The 18,518-nt window shown below is 41.7% G+C and overlaps 1 protein-coding gene across 9 annotated transcripts in view; it reads right to left on the bottom strand.

Moving 5' to 3' along the window:
• BLNK (B cell linker) overlaps positions 1 to 18,518 on the bottom strand; it is a 545,638-nt gene that overhangs the window by 98,459 nt on the left and 428,661 nt on the right. For all 9 annotated transcript variants that reach the window (XM_069239783.1, XM_069239781.1, XM_069239782.1 and 6 more), the window contains one exon: positions 14,434 to 14,684. In XM_069239783.1, coding sequence (XP_069095884.1) covers positions 14,434 to 14,684 — 251 coding nt within the window. The remainder of the gene's footprint in view (positions 1 to 14,433; positions 14,685 to 18,518) is intronic.

Genomic DNA, 18,518 nt, shown 5'->3' with positions numbered 1-18,518 from the left:
AAAAGGAGATTTTCCACTGCACTTTTTTGCAAGTGAGGAAATCTCTGTAGATAGGGTTTCTGAGGGTAACTCAAATAATCCAGAAGGATGGTAAAGAACTAAAACCTCACACTTCAATTTTGCTGATACAACCTACCACCAAAACCAGGATGGTCCGTGGAATGCACAAATATTTCCACCACTGAAGTGAAACTTTAGAAGCAAACTCGCTCTCTTAATGGCTAAGGTTTATGTAGGTGTTATGAAAGTACTGGAAGGTCTGTAGTAGTCAGTACTACAGTAGTAATTATAATATTGGCATGTATGTGTCTTCAGATACACCAAGATTTTCTTGGAGCTTAGATTCTGAAAATGTTTTTAATCAAGAGGTCTGCCCGTGTCTCGTAGGCACTTGAGTCTTTTTGTTTTGCTGAACTGTCTATGATATGACAGAGTGAATGTATCAGTTCTGATGTATCGTTTCAAGTCTGTTTTTTCTCTTTCGTAGACGGAACTAGACATACAGACAAACAAAATATCTTTAGTCGGTCTCACTTGAAACCATAAAACTACATAAAATAACATTTCAAACATTGATCATTATAAAAAATAATCATAAAATCTAAATACTACAAACAATTAAAAAGCTAAAAAACAAACTGTACAGAGAGAGTGTACAAAAAAGCAGAAAATATAAGCCTCTTCCGGCCATTCCTTTAAACTAATAGTACAGAGTAAAAAAGACTCTTTGATTGTATTGCCTCTTAACCAAATATACACAATAGAATATCCTTAAGACCGTTATTTTTACAAAATGGACATTCTATAATGAAAATGTCACTTACCCAGTGTACATCTGTTCGTGGCATTAGTCGCTGCAGATTCACATGTGTGGCACAGTCCGCTGCCTGGTGTTGGGCTCGGAGTATTACAAGTTGTTTTTCTTCGAAGAAGTCTTTTTGGTCACGGGACCGAAGGACTCCTCCCTCCTCGGCTCCATTGCGCATGGGCGTCGACTCCATCTTAGATTGTTTTCCCCGCAGAGGGTGAGGATGGAGTTGTTTGGTATAAATAGTGCCCATGCAATGGAGTGAATATGTATGTACGTTAAGAGTTTCTAATAATTATTTACAAATGTTCAGATGTTTAAGATTTATGATCTACTTCTAAACGGCTACAGGCTTCCCGGGGAGGTGGGAGGGTACATGTGAATCTGCAGCGACTAATGCCACGAACAGATGTACACTGGGTAAGTGACATTTTCAGTTCGATGGCATATGTTGCTGCAGATACACATGTGTGGCATAGATTATAAAGCAGTTACCTCCCCTAAAAGCGGTGGTTTAGCCTGTAGGAGTTGAAGTAGTTTGGAATAATGTTCTTAGTACAGCTTGGCCCGCTGTAGCTTGTTGTGCATTTAGTACGTCTACACAGTAGTGTTTAGTAAACGTGTGAGGCGTAGACCAGGTTGCAGCCTTACATATTTCGCTCATAGGAATGTTTCCTAGAAAGGCCATTGTAGCACCTTTCTTTCTGGTTGAGTGTGCCTTTGGTGTAATAGGCAATTCTCTTTTGGCTTTAAGATAGCATGTTTGAATGCATCTGACTATCCATCTAGCAATGCCTTGTTTAGAGATTGGATTTCCTATGTGTGGTTTTTGAAAAGCTATGAACAGTTGTTTTGTTTTTCTGATTAGCTTTGTTCTGTCAATGTAATACATTAGTGCTCTTTTGATGTCTAATGTATGTAGTGCCCTTTCAGCCACAGAATTTGGTTGAGGGAAGAACACTGGCAATTCTACTGTTTGATTTAAATGGAATGGTGAGATTACTTTTGGCAGAAATTTTGGATTTGTTCTTAGAACTATTTTATTGTTGTGTATTTGAATAAATGGTTCTTGTATGGTAAATGCCTGTATTTCACTTACTCTTCTGAGGGATGTGATTGCAATGAGAAATGCGACCTTCCAGGTTAGATATTGCATTTCACAGGAATGCATGGGTTCGAAAGGTGGACCCATGAGTCTTGTTAAGACGATGTTAAGATTTCATGAAGGAACTGGTGGCGTTCTTGGTGGTATAATTCTTTTTAGCCCTTCCATGAATGCTTTAATAACTGGTATTCTAAATAGAGACGATGAATGAGTAGTTTGTAGGTAAGCAGATATTGCTGCGAGGTGTATTTTTATAGATGAAAAAGCGAGATTTGCTTTTTGCAAATGTAGTAAGTATCCTACTATGTCTTTAGTAGAGGCATGTAATGGTTGTATTTGATTGGAATGGCAGTAGTAAACAAATCTTTTCCACTTAGATGCATAGCAGTGTCTAGTGGAAGGTTTTCTTGCTTGTTTTATGACCTCCATGCATTCTTGTGTGAGGTCTAAGTGTCCGAATTCTAGGATTTCAGGAGCCAAATTGCCAGATTCAATGATGCTGGGTTTGGGTGCCTGATCTGTTGTTTGTGTTGTGTTAACAGATCTGGCCTGTTGGGTAGTTTGACATGCGGTACTAGTGAGAAGTCTAGTAGAGTTGTATACCAAGGTTGTCTTGCCCATGTGGGTGCTATCAGTATGAGTTTGAGTTGGTTTTGACTCAACTTGTTTACTAGATATGGAAGGAGAGGGAGAGGGGGAAAAGCGTACGCAAATATCCCTGACCAACTCATCCATAGAGCATTGCCTTGTGATTCGCGGTGTGGGTACCTGGATGCGAAGTTTTGGCATTTTGAGTTTTCTTTTGTTGCGAACAAATCTATCTGGGGTGTTCCCCAAATTTGAAAGTACTTGTTCAGAACTTGGGGGTGAATTTCCCATTCGTGGACTTGTTGGTGGTCTCGCGAAAGGTTGTATGCTAGTTGGTTTTGTATTCCTGGAATAAATTGTGCTATTAGGCGAATGTTGTTGTGAATCGCCCACTGCCAAATTCTTTGTGTTAGGAGGCACAATTGTGTTGAGTGTGTTCCTCCTTGTTTGTTTAAATAATACATTGTTGTCATGTTGTCTGTTTTGACAAGAATGTATTTGTGTGTTATTATGGGTTGGAAGGCTTTTAACGCTAGAAATACTGCTAACAGTTCTAGGTAATTGATATGAAATTTTGTTTCGTGTATATCCTATTGTCCTTGAATGCTGTGGTGATTGAGGTGTGCTCCCCACCCTGTCATGGAAGCGTCTGTTGTTATAACGTATTGAGGCACTGGGTCCTGAAATGTCCGCCCTTTGTTTAAATTTTTGCTGTTCCACCATAGAAGCGAGAGGTATGTTTGGCGGTTTACCAACACCAGATTTTGAAGTTGACCCTGTGCCTGTGACCATTGTGATGCTAGACACTGTTGTAAGGGTCGCATGTGTAGTCTTGCGTTTGGGACAATGGCTATGCATGATGACATCATGCCTAGAAGTTTTAGCACATGTTTTGCTTGTATCTTTTGGTTTGGAAACATAGCACTTATTACCTTGTGGAATGCCTGCACTCTTTGTGGACTTGGAGTGGCAATTCCTTTTAATGTGTTGATGGTTGCTCCTAGATATTGTTGTGTTTGACACGGTTCTAGGTGTGATTTTGTATAGTTGATGGAAAACCCCAGTTTGTGAAGGGTTTGTATGACAAATGTGGTGTCGTTTGCGCATTTTTTTACTGTGTTGGTCTTGATTAGCCAATCGTCTAGGTAAGGGAACAATGTATCTGTTGTCTCCTGATGTGTGCTGCTACTACTGCTAGACATTTTGTGAACACTCTTGGTGCAGTTGTTATTCCGAATGGCAACACCTTGAATTGGTAATGTATTCCTTTGAATACGAACCGTAGGTACTTTCTGTGAGAAGGGTGTATTGGTATATGAAAGTACGCATCCTTTAGGTCTAATGTGGTCATGTAATCTTGCTGTTTGAGCAGTGGAATGATGTCTTGTAGTGTGACCATGTGAAAATGGTCCGATATGATGTAGGTATTTAGTGTCCTGAGATCTAATATTGGTCTTAATGTTTTGTCTTTTTTTGGAATTAGAAAGTACAGGGAGTAAACTCCTGTGTTTTTTTGTTGTACTGGTACTAACTCTATTGCATCCTTTTGCAGTAGTGCTTGAACTTCTAGTCCTAAAAGTTCTAAATGTTGTGGTGACATTTTGCGTGTTTTGGGGGGGATGTTTGGTGGGAAGTTGTGGAATTCTATGCAATAGCCATGTTGGATTATTGCTAATACCCAATTGTCTGTTGTAATCTGTTGCCAAGATTGGTAGAATTGGCTTAGTCTTCCCCCCACTGGTGTTGAGTGAAGGGGTTGCGTGACTTGAATGTCACTGTTTAGGTGGAGGTGTTTTTGGAGTCTGGAATCTTCCCCTACTCCTTGGGAATTGACCCCCCCGATATCCCCTGAAACCTCCCCTTTGGAAGGAACCCTGATATGGTGTGGTTCTTGTTTGTTGGCTGGTGGTGTCTGTGGGTTGGCCACGAAACCCCCCTCTAAATGGAGTTTTTCTGAAAGAGCCTCTGCTCTGCGGGGAGTAGAGTGCGCCCATGGCCTTGGCCGTGTCTGTGTCCTTTTTAAGTTTTTCAATGGCTGTATCCACTTCAGAGCCAAAAAGTTGTTTCTCGTTGAAGGGCATATTAAGGACAGCCTGCTGGATTTCAGGTTTGAAGCCTGAAGTGCGTAGCCAAGCGTGTCTCCTTATGGTGACAGCAGTGTTGACTGTTCTTGCTGCAGTATCGGCTGCGTCTAGTGAAGAGCGGATTTGATTGTTTGAGATCGTTTGTCCCTCTTCCACAATTTGCTGCGCCCTTTTTTGGTATTCCTGGGGAAGATGGTCTACGAGAAGTTGCATCTCGTCCCAGTGTGCTCGGTCATATCTGGCCAGCAGCGCTTGTGAATTTGCGATGCGCCACTGGTTGGCTGCCTGTGATGCTACTCTTTTCCCTGCCGCATCAAATTTTCGGCTTTCTTTGTCCGGAGGTGGGGCGTCGCCAGATGTATGTGAATTTGCTCTCTTGCGAGCTGCTCCTACTACCACGGAGTCAGGTGGTAACTGCGAAGTAATAAACACTGGGTCTGTGGGTGGTGGTTTGTATTTCTTATCCACCCTTGGGGTGATGGCTCTTGATTTTACGGGCTCTTCAAAAATTTGTTTTGCGTGCCGTAACATCCCTGGTAGCATTGGGAGACATTGATATTGGCTGTGTGTAGCCGAGAGGGTGTTAAATAAAAAATCATCCTCTATAGGATCGGAATGCAGTTGGACATTGTGGAATTCTGCTGCCCTAGCCACCAGTTGCGAGTATGAGGTACTGTCCTCTGGCGGTGACGGCTTTGTGGGGTATGACTCGGGATCATTGTCCGGCACTGGGGTGTCATACAGGTCCCAAGCGTCTTGATCCTGATCGTCATGACTTATGGTAGTTTGCGCTGGTGAGTGCATTTGTGGCGGTGTTTGTGCCGGCGATGCCTGTGGTGGAGAGGGCGGAGGCGTGACTTTTTTAACCACTTTGGCTTGTGGTTGTGCGTCATCCTTTGGAAGTTCGATCCTTCTTTTCCTCATGATTGGGGGAAGGGTTGATATCTTCCCTGTGTCGTGCTGGATGTACAGTCTCTTTTGTGTGTAGTCCGATTCTACACTTTGGAGCTCTTGTCCAAATCTGTGCATTTGGCCACTTATTCCTTGTTCCTCCGAGTAGGATGAAGGTGTGGTATTTTTCGGCGCCGAGAGAGAATCTTTTTTCGGTTTCGGCACCGACAGAATTTTTGTTCCTTTTGGCATGGATTCTCGGTGCCGATGTTTTTCGGTGCCGGTATCTTGTTTTTGTCTCTCGGAGCCGCTTTCTCGGCTCCGAGGTTGCTCCATGGCGGTCCCTCGACCGGAGTCGGGTGTCTTCGCTATGGGCGTGCCCTTTTTCGGCGCCTTCGACGGGTCGCCTGTTTTATGGGTCGAGCCATGGCCTGTTGGCAGTGGCGTCCCCTGGGCTTTCGGTTTGTCGATGGATTTACTTTTCGATGTCTTACTCACAGTTTGTTGCTGTTGTTCGACGTCGGAGTCTCCGGATTCTGATTCCGGAACCGAGAATGTTTCCTCTTCCTCGTCGAAACGTTGTTTTGTCGACGTGGACGCCATTTGTTGACGCCTGGCTCTTCGGTCCCGGAGTGTTTTTCTGGACCGGAAGGCTCGACAGGCTTCACAGGTATCCTCCTTGTGCTCGGGGGACAAGCACAAGTTACAGACCAAGTGCTGATCTGTATAAGGATACTTACTGTGACATTTTGGGCAGAAACGAAACGGGGTCCGTTCCATCGGCTTCGATGTCGCACGCGGTCGGGCCGACCAGGCCCCGATGGGGGAATCGAAGCTACCCCAAAGTCTTCCGATGATCGGTGTCGATGTACCTAACTATCCCGATACCGAACGGAACAATACCGACGCTTTCTTCCGAGATTCTGACTAACTTTCCGAACCGAAACACGGAGCGAAAAGGAATACGTCCGAACCCGACAGCGGAAAAAAACAATCTAAGATGGAGTCGACGCCCATGCGCAATGGAGCCGAGGAGGGAGGAGTCCTTCGGTCCCGTGACCAAAAAGACTTCTTCGAAGAAAAACAACTTGTAATACTCCGAGCCCAACACCAGGCAGCGGACTGTGCCACACATGTGTATCTGCAGCAACATATGCCATCGAACAATATATTTCAGTTCAGTTCATATAAAGTGCGTTTTACATCTAGTTAGGTAATAACTGGACAGAAAGAATGTGCAAAATGGCAGAACATATAAACCACTTTTGACCATTCCTTTGATCTAATAGTGTAAAAAAACAAAAACATTTGATTGCGTTGCCTCTTATTCCAATATACACAATAGAATATCCTTAAGACAGTTATTTTTACAGAATCGACACTCTATGAAATATATTTCAGTTTTAATCATGTAAAGTGTGTTTTACATCTAGTTGGGTAATAACTGTACAGAAAGAATGTAGAAAATGGCAGAACATTTAAACCACTTTCGACCATTCCTTTGATCTATTAGTGCAGAGTAAAAAGACCCTTTGATTGTGTTGCCTAGTAATCCAATATACATAATAAAATATCAATAAAACCATTATTTTTACAAAATCGACACTCTAAAAAATGTATTTTAATTATGTTCACATAAAGTGCATTTTGCATCAAGTTGGGTAATAACAGAAATATAAAACCCATCCAGCTTTAAAAATTCAAAGGCCCGCATCACAGGCTTTCAGTTGCTTTTTGGCAACAATAATAAAACTCACAGCAGCGTAGCAAATTTAAGGAGAGGCAGCAGATGGCTGGTATCTCAAACCATTTTTATATGAAAGCAGAGTATAATTCACAAAAACGCATAAAATGCAATGTAGATTGAATGGAGGTATTATCACATGGGTAAAAATAATGTATGGTTGTTATAGTCCCTGCTACTGGAAAGGCTACCAAATAGTGAATTAAATTAATCCTCAGCCTTGTTATATAATACCTATGCTGAGAATTGGTTAGCTATAACAAGAATGTATTCACCCCTGAAATGTTGTCGAGCTGCATAAAATTCATCACAGACACCATGCTGAGGGCTCTTACAATACGCCCCTCTTCCCTGTGCGCCAGATAATGTTTTTTAACCAGTTCTTTTGTTAAGACCAAATATCATCAGGATGATCAAAAAGGGCATGTAAGCCAAGATCATAAAAAATACTTTTAACATATACCAACCAAGAGATTGCTTGACATTTGGGCAATTTTAGACAATCTGCTAAAACTAGTAGAGAAAATGCCGCCTTGGGTGTAGCCCAGATTTGAATCCATAGTAACAGAGGAGCCAAGCCTATAAGTTTTTCAATGTGATCTACTCCTAATTCAAGGTGGAAAATCAGGCTTGCTGTACTTTGAGGTAATGCTAGTAGGCACAACAGAACTAGACAAAGTTCCTCCTTTTCATTGATTCTGTTTCATCTTGTACTGGAGAACATAGCAAAGGAAGTTTCAAAAAATGATACAACAGAATAAATAAGCCACAATAGTGTGTATTTACAGATATTTTACATATTCATGACATGCTTCTCGTTTAATGGAATCTAAAACCATTGATAAGGAAATTGATTAGTTTAGGCCTTGAGCATCTTGAGCTTAGAGGGCTTTCAAAATTTAGATTGCATCTGGTGAAAAACATTCTCAGTTTGAAAGTTTTAGTCCAGGAGTGGAATTTTCCACTATTGTTTTTTCAGTACACACATCATTTTAACTATCTTTTATAGATATTTGCAGAGAGATACAAGAAATAAAAGAGATTATTTTAGGAATATTTTCAGGGAAGTGAAACTAAATGATTCTGAGGCAAACGTACAAAGTACTTTTACTATTTCAAACACTCTGATTTGGAGTATGTTATGGCAAAAATGTATTAGCTAATATACCAATCCCGTTATTGGAATCAGTAAACTATTATCGACTCATAACAGATTGCAACCACACAGATTGCTATTTGGAAGGGGCTTGTCATACGTGTTCCTTCCAGATAACCAAAGTGGTATGAGAATGTTTTTGCCATCAAAATCCAATTGCATGGCATTGAAAAGTTACTAAATCCTAAGTCTAGAGTATTGTAATGATCTTTACGTTTCCACCTACATCCTTAATAGATAGATAGTTCTTTATTGGGGAGTTATTTAAAATCATGACAATAAAACATACTTTTACAAACTTCTATCCTATTTTGAACACGCTAAAAATAATGCTTAGGTAAGCCACCTAATTGTGGTAAAAATGACTTTAAAATTACTTAGCAGTTAAAAGCAGAAGTTAAAAAAAGGATAGTTTGAAGTGCTGCACTTTAGCCCTATGTAGGGTGCCAAACTAATCTCAGGCTTAGGTCAGGGCCTGTAGAATCCCCAGAGCAAGCAAAGGTCTAATCAGTGGTGCAAGATATAGGCCCTCATTATGAATTTGATGGACGGGGAAGCCTGTCCTCCAAACTCCTGACAGGGTGGCCGCTGCCATAGAGGCGACCACCCCACCGACCTATTAGGAGTTTCCCACTAGGCTGGTGGGCGGAAATCTCAGTTTTGTTAGGCCTTTGTCAGTCCTGATTTTTGCTGTGGTGGTCCATCTGGTGCTGACCTTTATTTTTACCCACATGTCTGTGTAAAGTGCAATAACAGCATTTAGTAAATGAACTGTAAATGCCGAGACCTGAAGTTTTTCCCAGAGCCTCAATCTCAGAACGCTACCAAAAGCCATTTGAAAGTCTATAAAGCTTGCATATAGAGCCTTTGCCTTCGTGACCATTGTTGCTTCGCTCAGATGGGCCAGACAGAAGAGATTGTCCGCAATATGGCTTCCCCTTTGAAAGCCTGCTTGACTAAATGGGATTACATCGATGCTCTCGGCCCAAGCTTGGAGCTCCATATTTAAAACGCTAGCAAAGCACTTCCCTTCTGTGTCAAGGAGTGTGATTTGCCTTTAATTTGCGGGGGATGACCTGGGTCCCTTTTTGCGTATTGGCACAAGTAGTGAGTCCCTACATGACTCAGGGATGACTGATCCCAGCATGTAGTGTTGGAAAAGGTTGCCCATAACTGAGGCCCATCTTTTTAGATCCCATTTATAAACCACACCTGGGATGCCACTTAAACCAGGGCACCCCCTGGACACATTGCTTTAATCGCCTTCATTACTTGTGCCGGGCTGATTGTTGTCAAGCCACCAGCCGCAGAACTTAATAATCTTGAAGGCAGATGCAAGGTCCTGCCACTATCTGCACTGACATTTCCTTTTATGATGGTGACTTCCACCTGTTCACTATGTAGGCTTGAGACATATAATTCCCAGTCAGATGGAGCAATATTGCCATCTGTCACCTGAGGCTTTGAGGTGAGGGATTTATTAATCTACCTCCAGAATTTTCTTTGATCTATGATTTTATGATTTGCTGTGAATCAATCCATTTTCTTGTTTCTTCCTCCTTTTTTATGGATGTAAAGAATCTTTCTATATTTTGTTCTTAGCGTGGAGATGTGGGATTGCAGCCACTTATTCTCCCCCTTATTGTGGCTTCTATTTTTCTATGCTTTATTTATCTGTTGCTTTATGGTCCATGTTTGGCTTAGGCTGGTTCTTACCAAAGTGGGCTGGAGTGATTCCTCATAGCCAATGGTTCGTGTAGGAGAACCATGTGTCTCCTTTAAGAAAGTGGCCAGGCATCCCCAAAGGTTTAGGGACGGGTGTACCTTACCCCCAATCAGAATCATTTCGAGGAACTCATTGACATGAGTTCCATAATCCTTTTGATTTTCCATATTCCACCTCACTCTATTAATTGTTTCTAGATCATCTTGCTTTCCGATAAGGGCTACATTGGGGTGGTAGGGTTGCAGAATTGAGGCTCCACAGCTAAGAATAGCGTGATCGCTTGTCAAAGTCACGCATACTTCAAATTTACCTATAAGGTGAAGATGGGCCACAGACACCCAGATATAGTAGAGGGTAGCGATTCTGAAAGCAGAGGAGTGTGAATAGGCTGCTGGGATGCCCTGTGCTGCTCTACCATTTATAATACGATGACCTAGTTGATTTAATTGCATTGACAGCTCTTTGCTTTGGTTATTGCTTCTTTGATGTTGCAGAATAAGTGGCTGGATGTCCCAGAGCTCATAATTGAGCTCTACAAAGCTGTTATTCAAATCCTGTTGCATTAAGTTGCAATTGGAGTCACCCATGATTATTCACATCTCATGTGGGTAAGAGGTGCTAAGGTCCCTAAAAATTGGAAGCAATAATGTCAGGGTTGCGTCTCTTCTTGGCCTGGAGGAGTGTAAATATATACTGCCTACAATGAGGGTTTTACTTAGTCGCACATGGCCACTACATTTGAGGGTTATTTTCACAATAATGTAATCCTACTTCCCTGCTTTTATTACCTTAGTTGTTGCCACTAGCTCATTTTTACATAGGTTGAGACCCCCCAGAGGCATGACCCCCTACTTGTGAGGTCATTGCAGGGGATTCATATACAGTAAAGTCAGGCCAGAGAGAGGTGTTTATTGCCCATGTTTCTTAAAGAGCAATAATATCACATTTCTGCAATTCTTCGGTCAGATTTTCCTTGCTGTACAATCAGTTAGCCCTTCTATGTTCCATGAGCTTATTTTCAAGCCAGGCACTCTTTGACGTATTTTGTTCTTTTGGGGCCCGGGGCTAACATTTGAAATGTAATGCTCTTGATAGCCATTCCCACTCCATTGGTGCATGCTGCTGAGACATGCATAGCTGTTCTTCCCTAGCGCTCCTGGTCATGATTATTAAGTTCTTGTCCACGTGTTCCCTATTACAGCTTTCCCTTATGGTGCCCTTTAATACTGAACGAGTTGCCAACGCATTCCTGATTTTTGGGTTATCATCCTGGCCCACTGCTTTATTTGAATGGGCGATCAGCTCCAAGAAGCATGTGCTTGCAGCGGGTTTGATATGTTTTATACCCCATTGTTCAAACTGCCACTTGCTTTCCCATTGGTCCTAACTAAATTTGGGCTTTTAAAAGTGATTTCAGTACGCTCATTGGGGAAAGAAAGGCTACCCCTTCGATGTCAGAGGAACAGATTTGTTCCAGGCCTGCTATGTTTGCGCATAGTTTCAGGAAATTCCCCCTATTAATGGTGTCCCGTATATCCCTTGAAGCATATTCTGGGTAAAGGATTATTGTTTGCTGTTCCCGCTTTGATTTTCTCCACTTCTGGGGTATGGGTGTTTCTGGTCAAGCTTTCTTTGGGTTCCCCTGCCATCTGATCACTCTGTTTGTGGGTAAGGCCCCCGGTTCTCACTCCTGCCTGCTGACTGTTGAGTTCTTCCCGTTTTCTGATGGAATGGGTTGCGGCAGCTGGTGAATAGCTGCTTCCTGGCCATCCCAGGCCTTCAATTATTGCATTAACTTTGTTGTTTGGAATCTTACTGGAGGCCTTGCGGTGGAGGGGGAGCTCATTGCCCTCGGCTGCATTGCCTGAGTTGGCTGTCGTAGTTCAGATTCAGACACTTTTTCTGATAGATTGTTATGACACACTCTTTCCTGGAATTACAGGCCTATTTGATATTTCAGTAGGCTTCAGTGGTTGCATTGGGCCCGGGCCCTCTGAATCAGCACCGTTCCGCTCCTGTGTGGGTTTTCCCTCCTCTTTATACTTTGATGCCTCTGTGGATTCAGCTCGTTGCCACTGGAGGAGAGTTGATCTTCTGTTATGTTTAATTTCCTCAGTTTATTTTGCTTTTCCTAGACGGGGTGGGGGGAGTTAACCTATTGGCTGAGGACATCTATTCATTCTTTAAATCATTGTTTTTGGTTGTGGGACCCCTAAATGAGACTTATCTAGTTCAAAATGCTGTCGGGCACAATCGAGGCATTCTCTCCTGCGGCGACCCCCAGGCGATATGACTGCACTTGTAGTTCCTACTCCCCAAGTTGTTTGAGATGTGCCCTTGTCTGCCTGTGTTTGCTCACAGGCTGACCTGAGAGTCTTGCTAACCCCTATGTTTTTGATGGAGGGCCGAGTCAGTGCTGTCGTCCTAGAGAGTGGATGACCTTTTCAAATCATCAATCAATTAGGTCATAACAGATGGGAGAAATAATAGTTTTTCTATTATTGGCCCACAAGAACATGGATCTTGCTTTGATTCAATTCAATCTGAGTCTTGAGCTCTGATGATTAAATTGTTTAGGGCATCCAGTTTACCATCAATCTTTGTAATTAGCATGGCAGTTGCTTGCAGGATGGAGATCTGCACTTCCAACTTATCTGCGTGTGAACATGCCGCCTGGGCCATTCATTTGAGAGTGTGATTAATGTTGATGATTGCCGCTAGTCGTGGCGTTGTTTCTAGCTGCTGTCCCGCCCTACCAGCTACTTGCTCAGGATCCTTATGACCAGTAAAGCATGAGCTTGAGAATTCGGAGCACCAGCTGGACAAGGAGCATCTCTCAGTCTCACCAGTCGGAGCTGCACATACTTGTTGTCCAAGCTGCATTTCTGCTGGAGATGTCCCTATTGTTACAGTGACAGCTTGGGAGAGAAAATGGAGGCTTTTTCTAGAATTACCTCCCATTTTCTCCTATAGCACCGGTGTTGCTTCTATCTCCTGTATCCATTGACTCTTTTTGTTGGCATAGGTGCAGATGCTAGGATGCCAACTGGGTTAGCTGGAATGCCCTACCCCTATCTTCTCTTGTAGCACCGGTGTTACTTCTATCTCCTGTATCTGTTGGCGTTTTTTGTTGGCATGGATGCAGATGCGAGGATGCCATCTGGGATGGCTGCAATGTCTTAGGCGATCCTCTTGAGCTCATCTGGGTAAGCGGTTTGCCTCTGTCCCCTGCGGGGCTCCTACTTTCATTGTCCGTGGTGAAATTCCCTTTGTTCACCTGCATCAAGGGGCTTATTGGTATCACATCCGTAACAATTTGCAGTGTTTGCAGAATGGAGCATCCTGAGTTAGTACATAGAGTCCATGATGAGAAAATAGTTCCCAAGTACATGCCAGAGAGAGTAGGTTTTAGACAGGAAAATAATTACTTTCAAGACACTTTGGGTCATTCATAAATATCTTTGAGGGAATAGTTTTGCTTTTCAAACCTCCTGCTTGGCAAATTATATCCCGATTCTAACCCTATGAAATACGCTGATTCGAGAAAGCATGAATAGATTAATATTCTGTGTTTAACAGGTCTGCTTGATCAGTGTGAACCTAAGATCCAAGGGATTGTAAAGAGCTCTGTAATTCCTTTATTTAGTGATTTAAGAGTGCGGTTTATATGCTCACGGTGTTCCATATGGTGGCAAGCTGAGGACACACGTAAGATGCGGGGGGCTTGACAAGGGTTTCTGGCCACATGAAAAGGGGGTATTTTCCTTTATGTATTTTTAGTAGAAGTCAGTTTAATACTAAACACTGCACAGGCACTCATGTGACACTGCAGTTATGCCCTGCGCCTGCTAGCTTTTTAATAATAGTATGTAAATTGATGCAATAGTTTGCGTCACTGTGGGCCCCACAAGCCCCTGAACAAATTATAAGTAAAAATAACCCCAAATATATCCTCATTCTTTGTGTCTGCCCCAATGAAAATGTTCTGTTATAAAAGGTACCTACATCATACAGAAGCACATGATGGTTGATATAAAAATGCATTCTAAAGTAGTAAGCAAGCAAACAAACAATGCAGGCACTAACAATAGGTAGATGCCTCAAGGGTAATATAAAGGAGGACCGACTTCCTATGAGATATCGTGGAAACCAGCAGACTATCCATGCATTTTAAGATGTGGACACATTGTTACACTAACACTCCTAATATTCCTGCTGTAGCTAACATTGGTTATATATATTTTCTCATATATATATATCGTGAATAAAATCTTTACATATGTCATTCTTAATACATTAAACATACGCACTGGTACTTTGGCATGTATTACCTCATCCATGTTGATCCCATTTTCATGGGATCGAGGCTGTGGTTTCCTGTCCAAAGACTGTGTATTTGAATGTGGCACATTCCTTGGTGTTGGCAGCGGCGGATTTGGTTTAGACAATGGTGGATTCAATTTAGAAGGTGGCTGATTAGGCATCCGAGGCAACGCTGGACTTTGCTTTCCCATAGAATTACTCGGCAGGCTTGGGAGCGGTAAGCTGAATGGCTGCTGCCTGCCGTTTCCTCCTAGTTTGCCTTAAATAGAAAGAAAAACACATTTAGCTCTGATGAAATCCATACTAGTGAACCACAAACTATGCTGATAATGCAACCGAGTTCCCCTTATCCAGTTCTTGGTTGATACCATTGATAGCATGATACTGTTCTTATTGAATAGTGCATATAATGTTATGTTTCAGTACTTGACATCTAAAGTTCGCACCATAGGTCACAAGAAGGAATGGTTGAAGGTGAATGGTGAAGCATATTAAAACAATGGGAGATTATTTGAGATAAAACATACAATACCGCATTACTACCTCAACCCAGTACATACCCAGGACAAATACCCACACTATTAAAGCACAGTGGGACAGGCGGTGAGCTGACAGCATCACCAACACTTATCTGGCCCCATTCTCCCTCCCCACAACAGACTAACAACCCTGCGATCTCGGAACCTGCCAGAATGTAAGGCGCCTTCACCAAAGATGGATGCCCAAAAACAATACAGAAAGTATTGTGGGTAAGCTTGCCCTTTACAGCCAATGTGGAGGCATACAGGAATTTTTGTTGGCAAGCAAACTGCTTTGCATAGGCTGCCTGTCTTCAGGAAGCAGATAATCCTCAATGACTGACTACTGGGTTGAAGATGAGAGAACTGGCGTAATCAAGATTACCCAAAAGTAATCTGGCCAACCCTTTAATTAAAAAAAAGAATGGGATAGCAAACATTCCCATAAATCAGAACATCATGACTGAGCAAGCAAAGGCTGAATTGGAAATACTTTGATTAAATATTCAAATGAAAGTGAAATATTTATAGGAGCATATACTTCCATAAAGGAGACAAACAAACATATTGAACCCTATTTTCAAACCCATTAGCAAGTACAAGTCCACTGAACAAAAATCCAACTTGCACAAGCAAATGGCCCGATTTACCAGTACAAGCCCAATACAAAAGGTGACTTTGCATTTTAGATCCATTTACTCATGTGCAATGTTATCCCAAGCTGGTTTTATGTTGGCATGGGTTTATAAAATAAATAAATAAAAGTTCATATATTTTATCAAATGGAATGGTGAAAATCCTCCGGGGGGTGCTTTTATTTTCACTGTTCCAACATTGAGGGGGACTTAATTTTGATTACAAATGTTCTGCAACTAATGGTATAACTTCAACAACATGTGTGCAAATGTCCTACTTTAATACTATCAGTAGTCCACTAATCACCTACCAAGCCACCCTTAGCATGTTTCCTACCACGATTGTAACATGCTGGTTAGACACTGCATTCTACATAAAATGTTGTTGTTGCAAACAAACAAATCTAGATCCAAACAAAAAAAATGGCCTTATCAATGCTTGTTTGAGGTTTCATTTGGTACTATTTAGTGAGCACCAGGCAACTTGAACTTTGAGCTGTTCTTTTGTACCCCTATTTCCGAAGGAAGGTTTAACATATAAATCAACATTGTTTGGTTTCAGAGAGACATGAATGAGCTGAAGATGATGGTGTTAGACAAATATAAGACCATGCAAAATACGTGGAGATAAAGGTGTCTCCAAAATCAAATCAGTAAATATAAATATAAAGGTCCAGGTTGCACAACAATACAGATATTCCACAAACATCTATTGCACAGGCTGCTAAAATGACTTGCCATCCATGTTCCATACCGTAGCTTGCATTTCTGTGTTAATTTTCATGGCCATACGATACTCACACACAAATCACAACAACTCCCTGTCTGTAGCAGGGACCATGTCATGAATTGGCCACCACATCATACCCAATCCAATTGAATACAGACCCAATGATAAACCCATAAGCTTGTATAACAAGAGAAGACCAGCGGATCCCAGTTCAAGATATACCTTGCAAGAAGACTACCAGATCTAGCACTTCTAGAGGTGGGTCCATGACTAATAAATAAAAGTCTGGCTATACTACGAAAGGCTCATCAAGCTGCATCTTCCACCTAACATATACTCCATTGGAGCAGCGTAAAATAAACGCATTAGAAGCAAGAACGGTGCCTACTTTACAAGAGAACCTTGTAAAATAACTCTGACATGACCTCTGCATGCAGCCAGTAAGTCAAACGTATGTGAGATGCCACATTCAGAATTAGTAAAATAAAATTAAATTAAAATTAAATAAATGCACCCAACCAAAATGCTACATTGTCAGGCAGCAGCTCTTGATGGAGTAGAGCACCTCGCCACACATGGCACAGGATTACACCACAGTTAAACATAACACCTCACTTGACCTCCATTACGTGGTCAAGATTCAACAGTGCCACTGACAGCAATGCACAAAAACCAATCAGAGTGGCACAAGACAGGGGACTCAAAGATGCATCGCAAAAAACCAAGAAGATAGATTTCCCATGAGATTAAATTATTATTTTAAAGAATTTAGAATAGGTTCTATGAATTCTCCAATAATATGACAGCAAGTAACTGGAATATTTGAAAAGTACAGAATAGGAGCCCAACTAATTCAGGTCCTTGTGCCATCACACAACAGTAGGGCAGTTTCACAACTCAAGATAAAACACAGTTTTGTGCCCTTCACTCAACCAGAGGGTCATATGGAAATGTTAATGTAGGCTAGCCACCAGAACACAGCTGCAGACATAAAGGGTGTAAGGAAATGCCTCTTTTTGCATGATCACCTCCAAGGTTTGGACTAATACTGCAGGTTTTTCAACTCTGAATTTTCACTGAGGCCTGCTAAACAGCACCAGTGCCAGTTTACCCACAATTGGCATACGTTAACTTATATATATGTCCTTAGTATATGATACTCGGGCCTATAAGTTAAAGTGTCCCTCATGGGCAGTAGCACTTATTGTGTCACCACAAGTGAGACAAAGCAAAGCAATACTCCCAGCCTGCCATTGCTGGCTGGCAAGGCAGTTTTCTAACTGCTAGCTTAACTTTGCCATGTAAACTCACAACAGAGTCCAGACCGTCAGTTTTTGATAAATATAAATAACCCTTAAAATAGGCCTATTGAGACCTAAGAGAGTGCTCTATTTTAAAAATTGGGACATGTGTTTTTACCTGTCCTAACAGTAAAAACTCTCATTTGACATTTTTGCTGTAGAAAGGCTAGTAGCCCCATTGGCAAGTGTTGTGTAGCCATTTTAGTTTTAGCTTCATACACATTATTTTAGCAAACTAGGTCTGCAGCTGTGCACTTTAACCTAGATATATTTTATTCAGCTTTGTTTTTATTATTTTAACAGTAGCCACATTTGCGGTCTTGTTTTATTTTCTGTATCTAGCTGTTCTTTGCCTAGGCCAGCACTGTGTTCTTAAGCAAGACATTTCTTTAACTCTGTGATTTTCTCAAGACTGCAGTAAGATAGGTTGCCAGGAAAAGTGGTACACTTTGTCTCTAATGTTCACAGAATCATACACACTCTTACGTGGGGATCCTTTCTTGGAACATCAGCTGTTTTGTTATAAAAACACTACTTTGATGCATGTATATTAGAGGGAGATTCCAGCCAGATGACCACAACTGTATGCTGATTGCTGAGTGCTTCACTGCAGCTTCTTATGTACACTTCAGGCCTCTTGCTCAAGTATGAGGGATGATATCTTCCCAGGCGAACCTGAAGGGCAGAATTAGAGCTTAACATGCTGTGCTCTAACATAGCCTAGGTAGGAGCTATTCCTAGGTAAGGAGCTATTCCTAACGATCTTTGTGAGAATATGGTAGCGTTATTTTTATGTTTCACTCTCCATCTCACAATTTTAATCTGGTCATGCGTCATTGTCCTAGTTATTGCAATACATGCTTTATTATTTAAGATGCAGTTATTTTAATAAAACCTTATTAAACTATA

The sequence above is a fragment of the Pleurodeles waltl genome, chromosome 6 (assembly GCF_031143425.1).
Source record: "Pleurodeles waltl isolate 20211129_DDA chromosome 6, aPleWal1.hap1.20221129, whole genome shotgun sequence".
NCBI classification, from domain to species: Eukaryota; Metazoa; Chordata; class Amphibia; order Caudata; family Salamandridae; genus Pleurodeles; species Pleurodeles waltl.
Note: the sequence above shows the minus strand (reverse complement) of the source record. Positions and strands in the feature narration are given on the sequence as shown.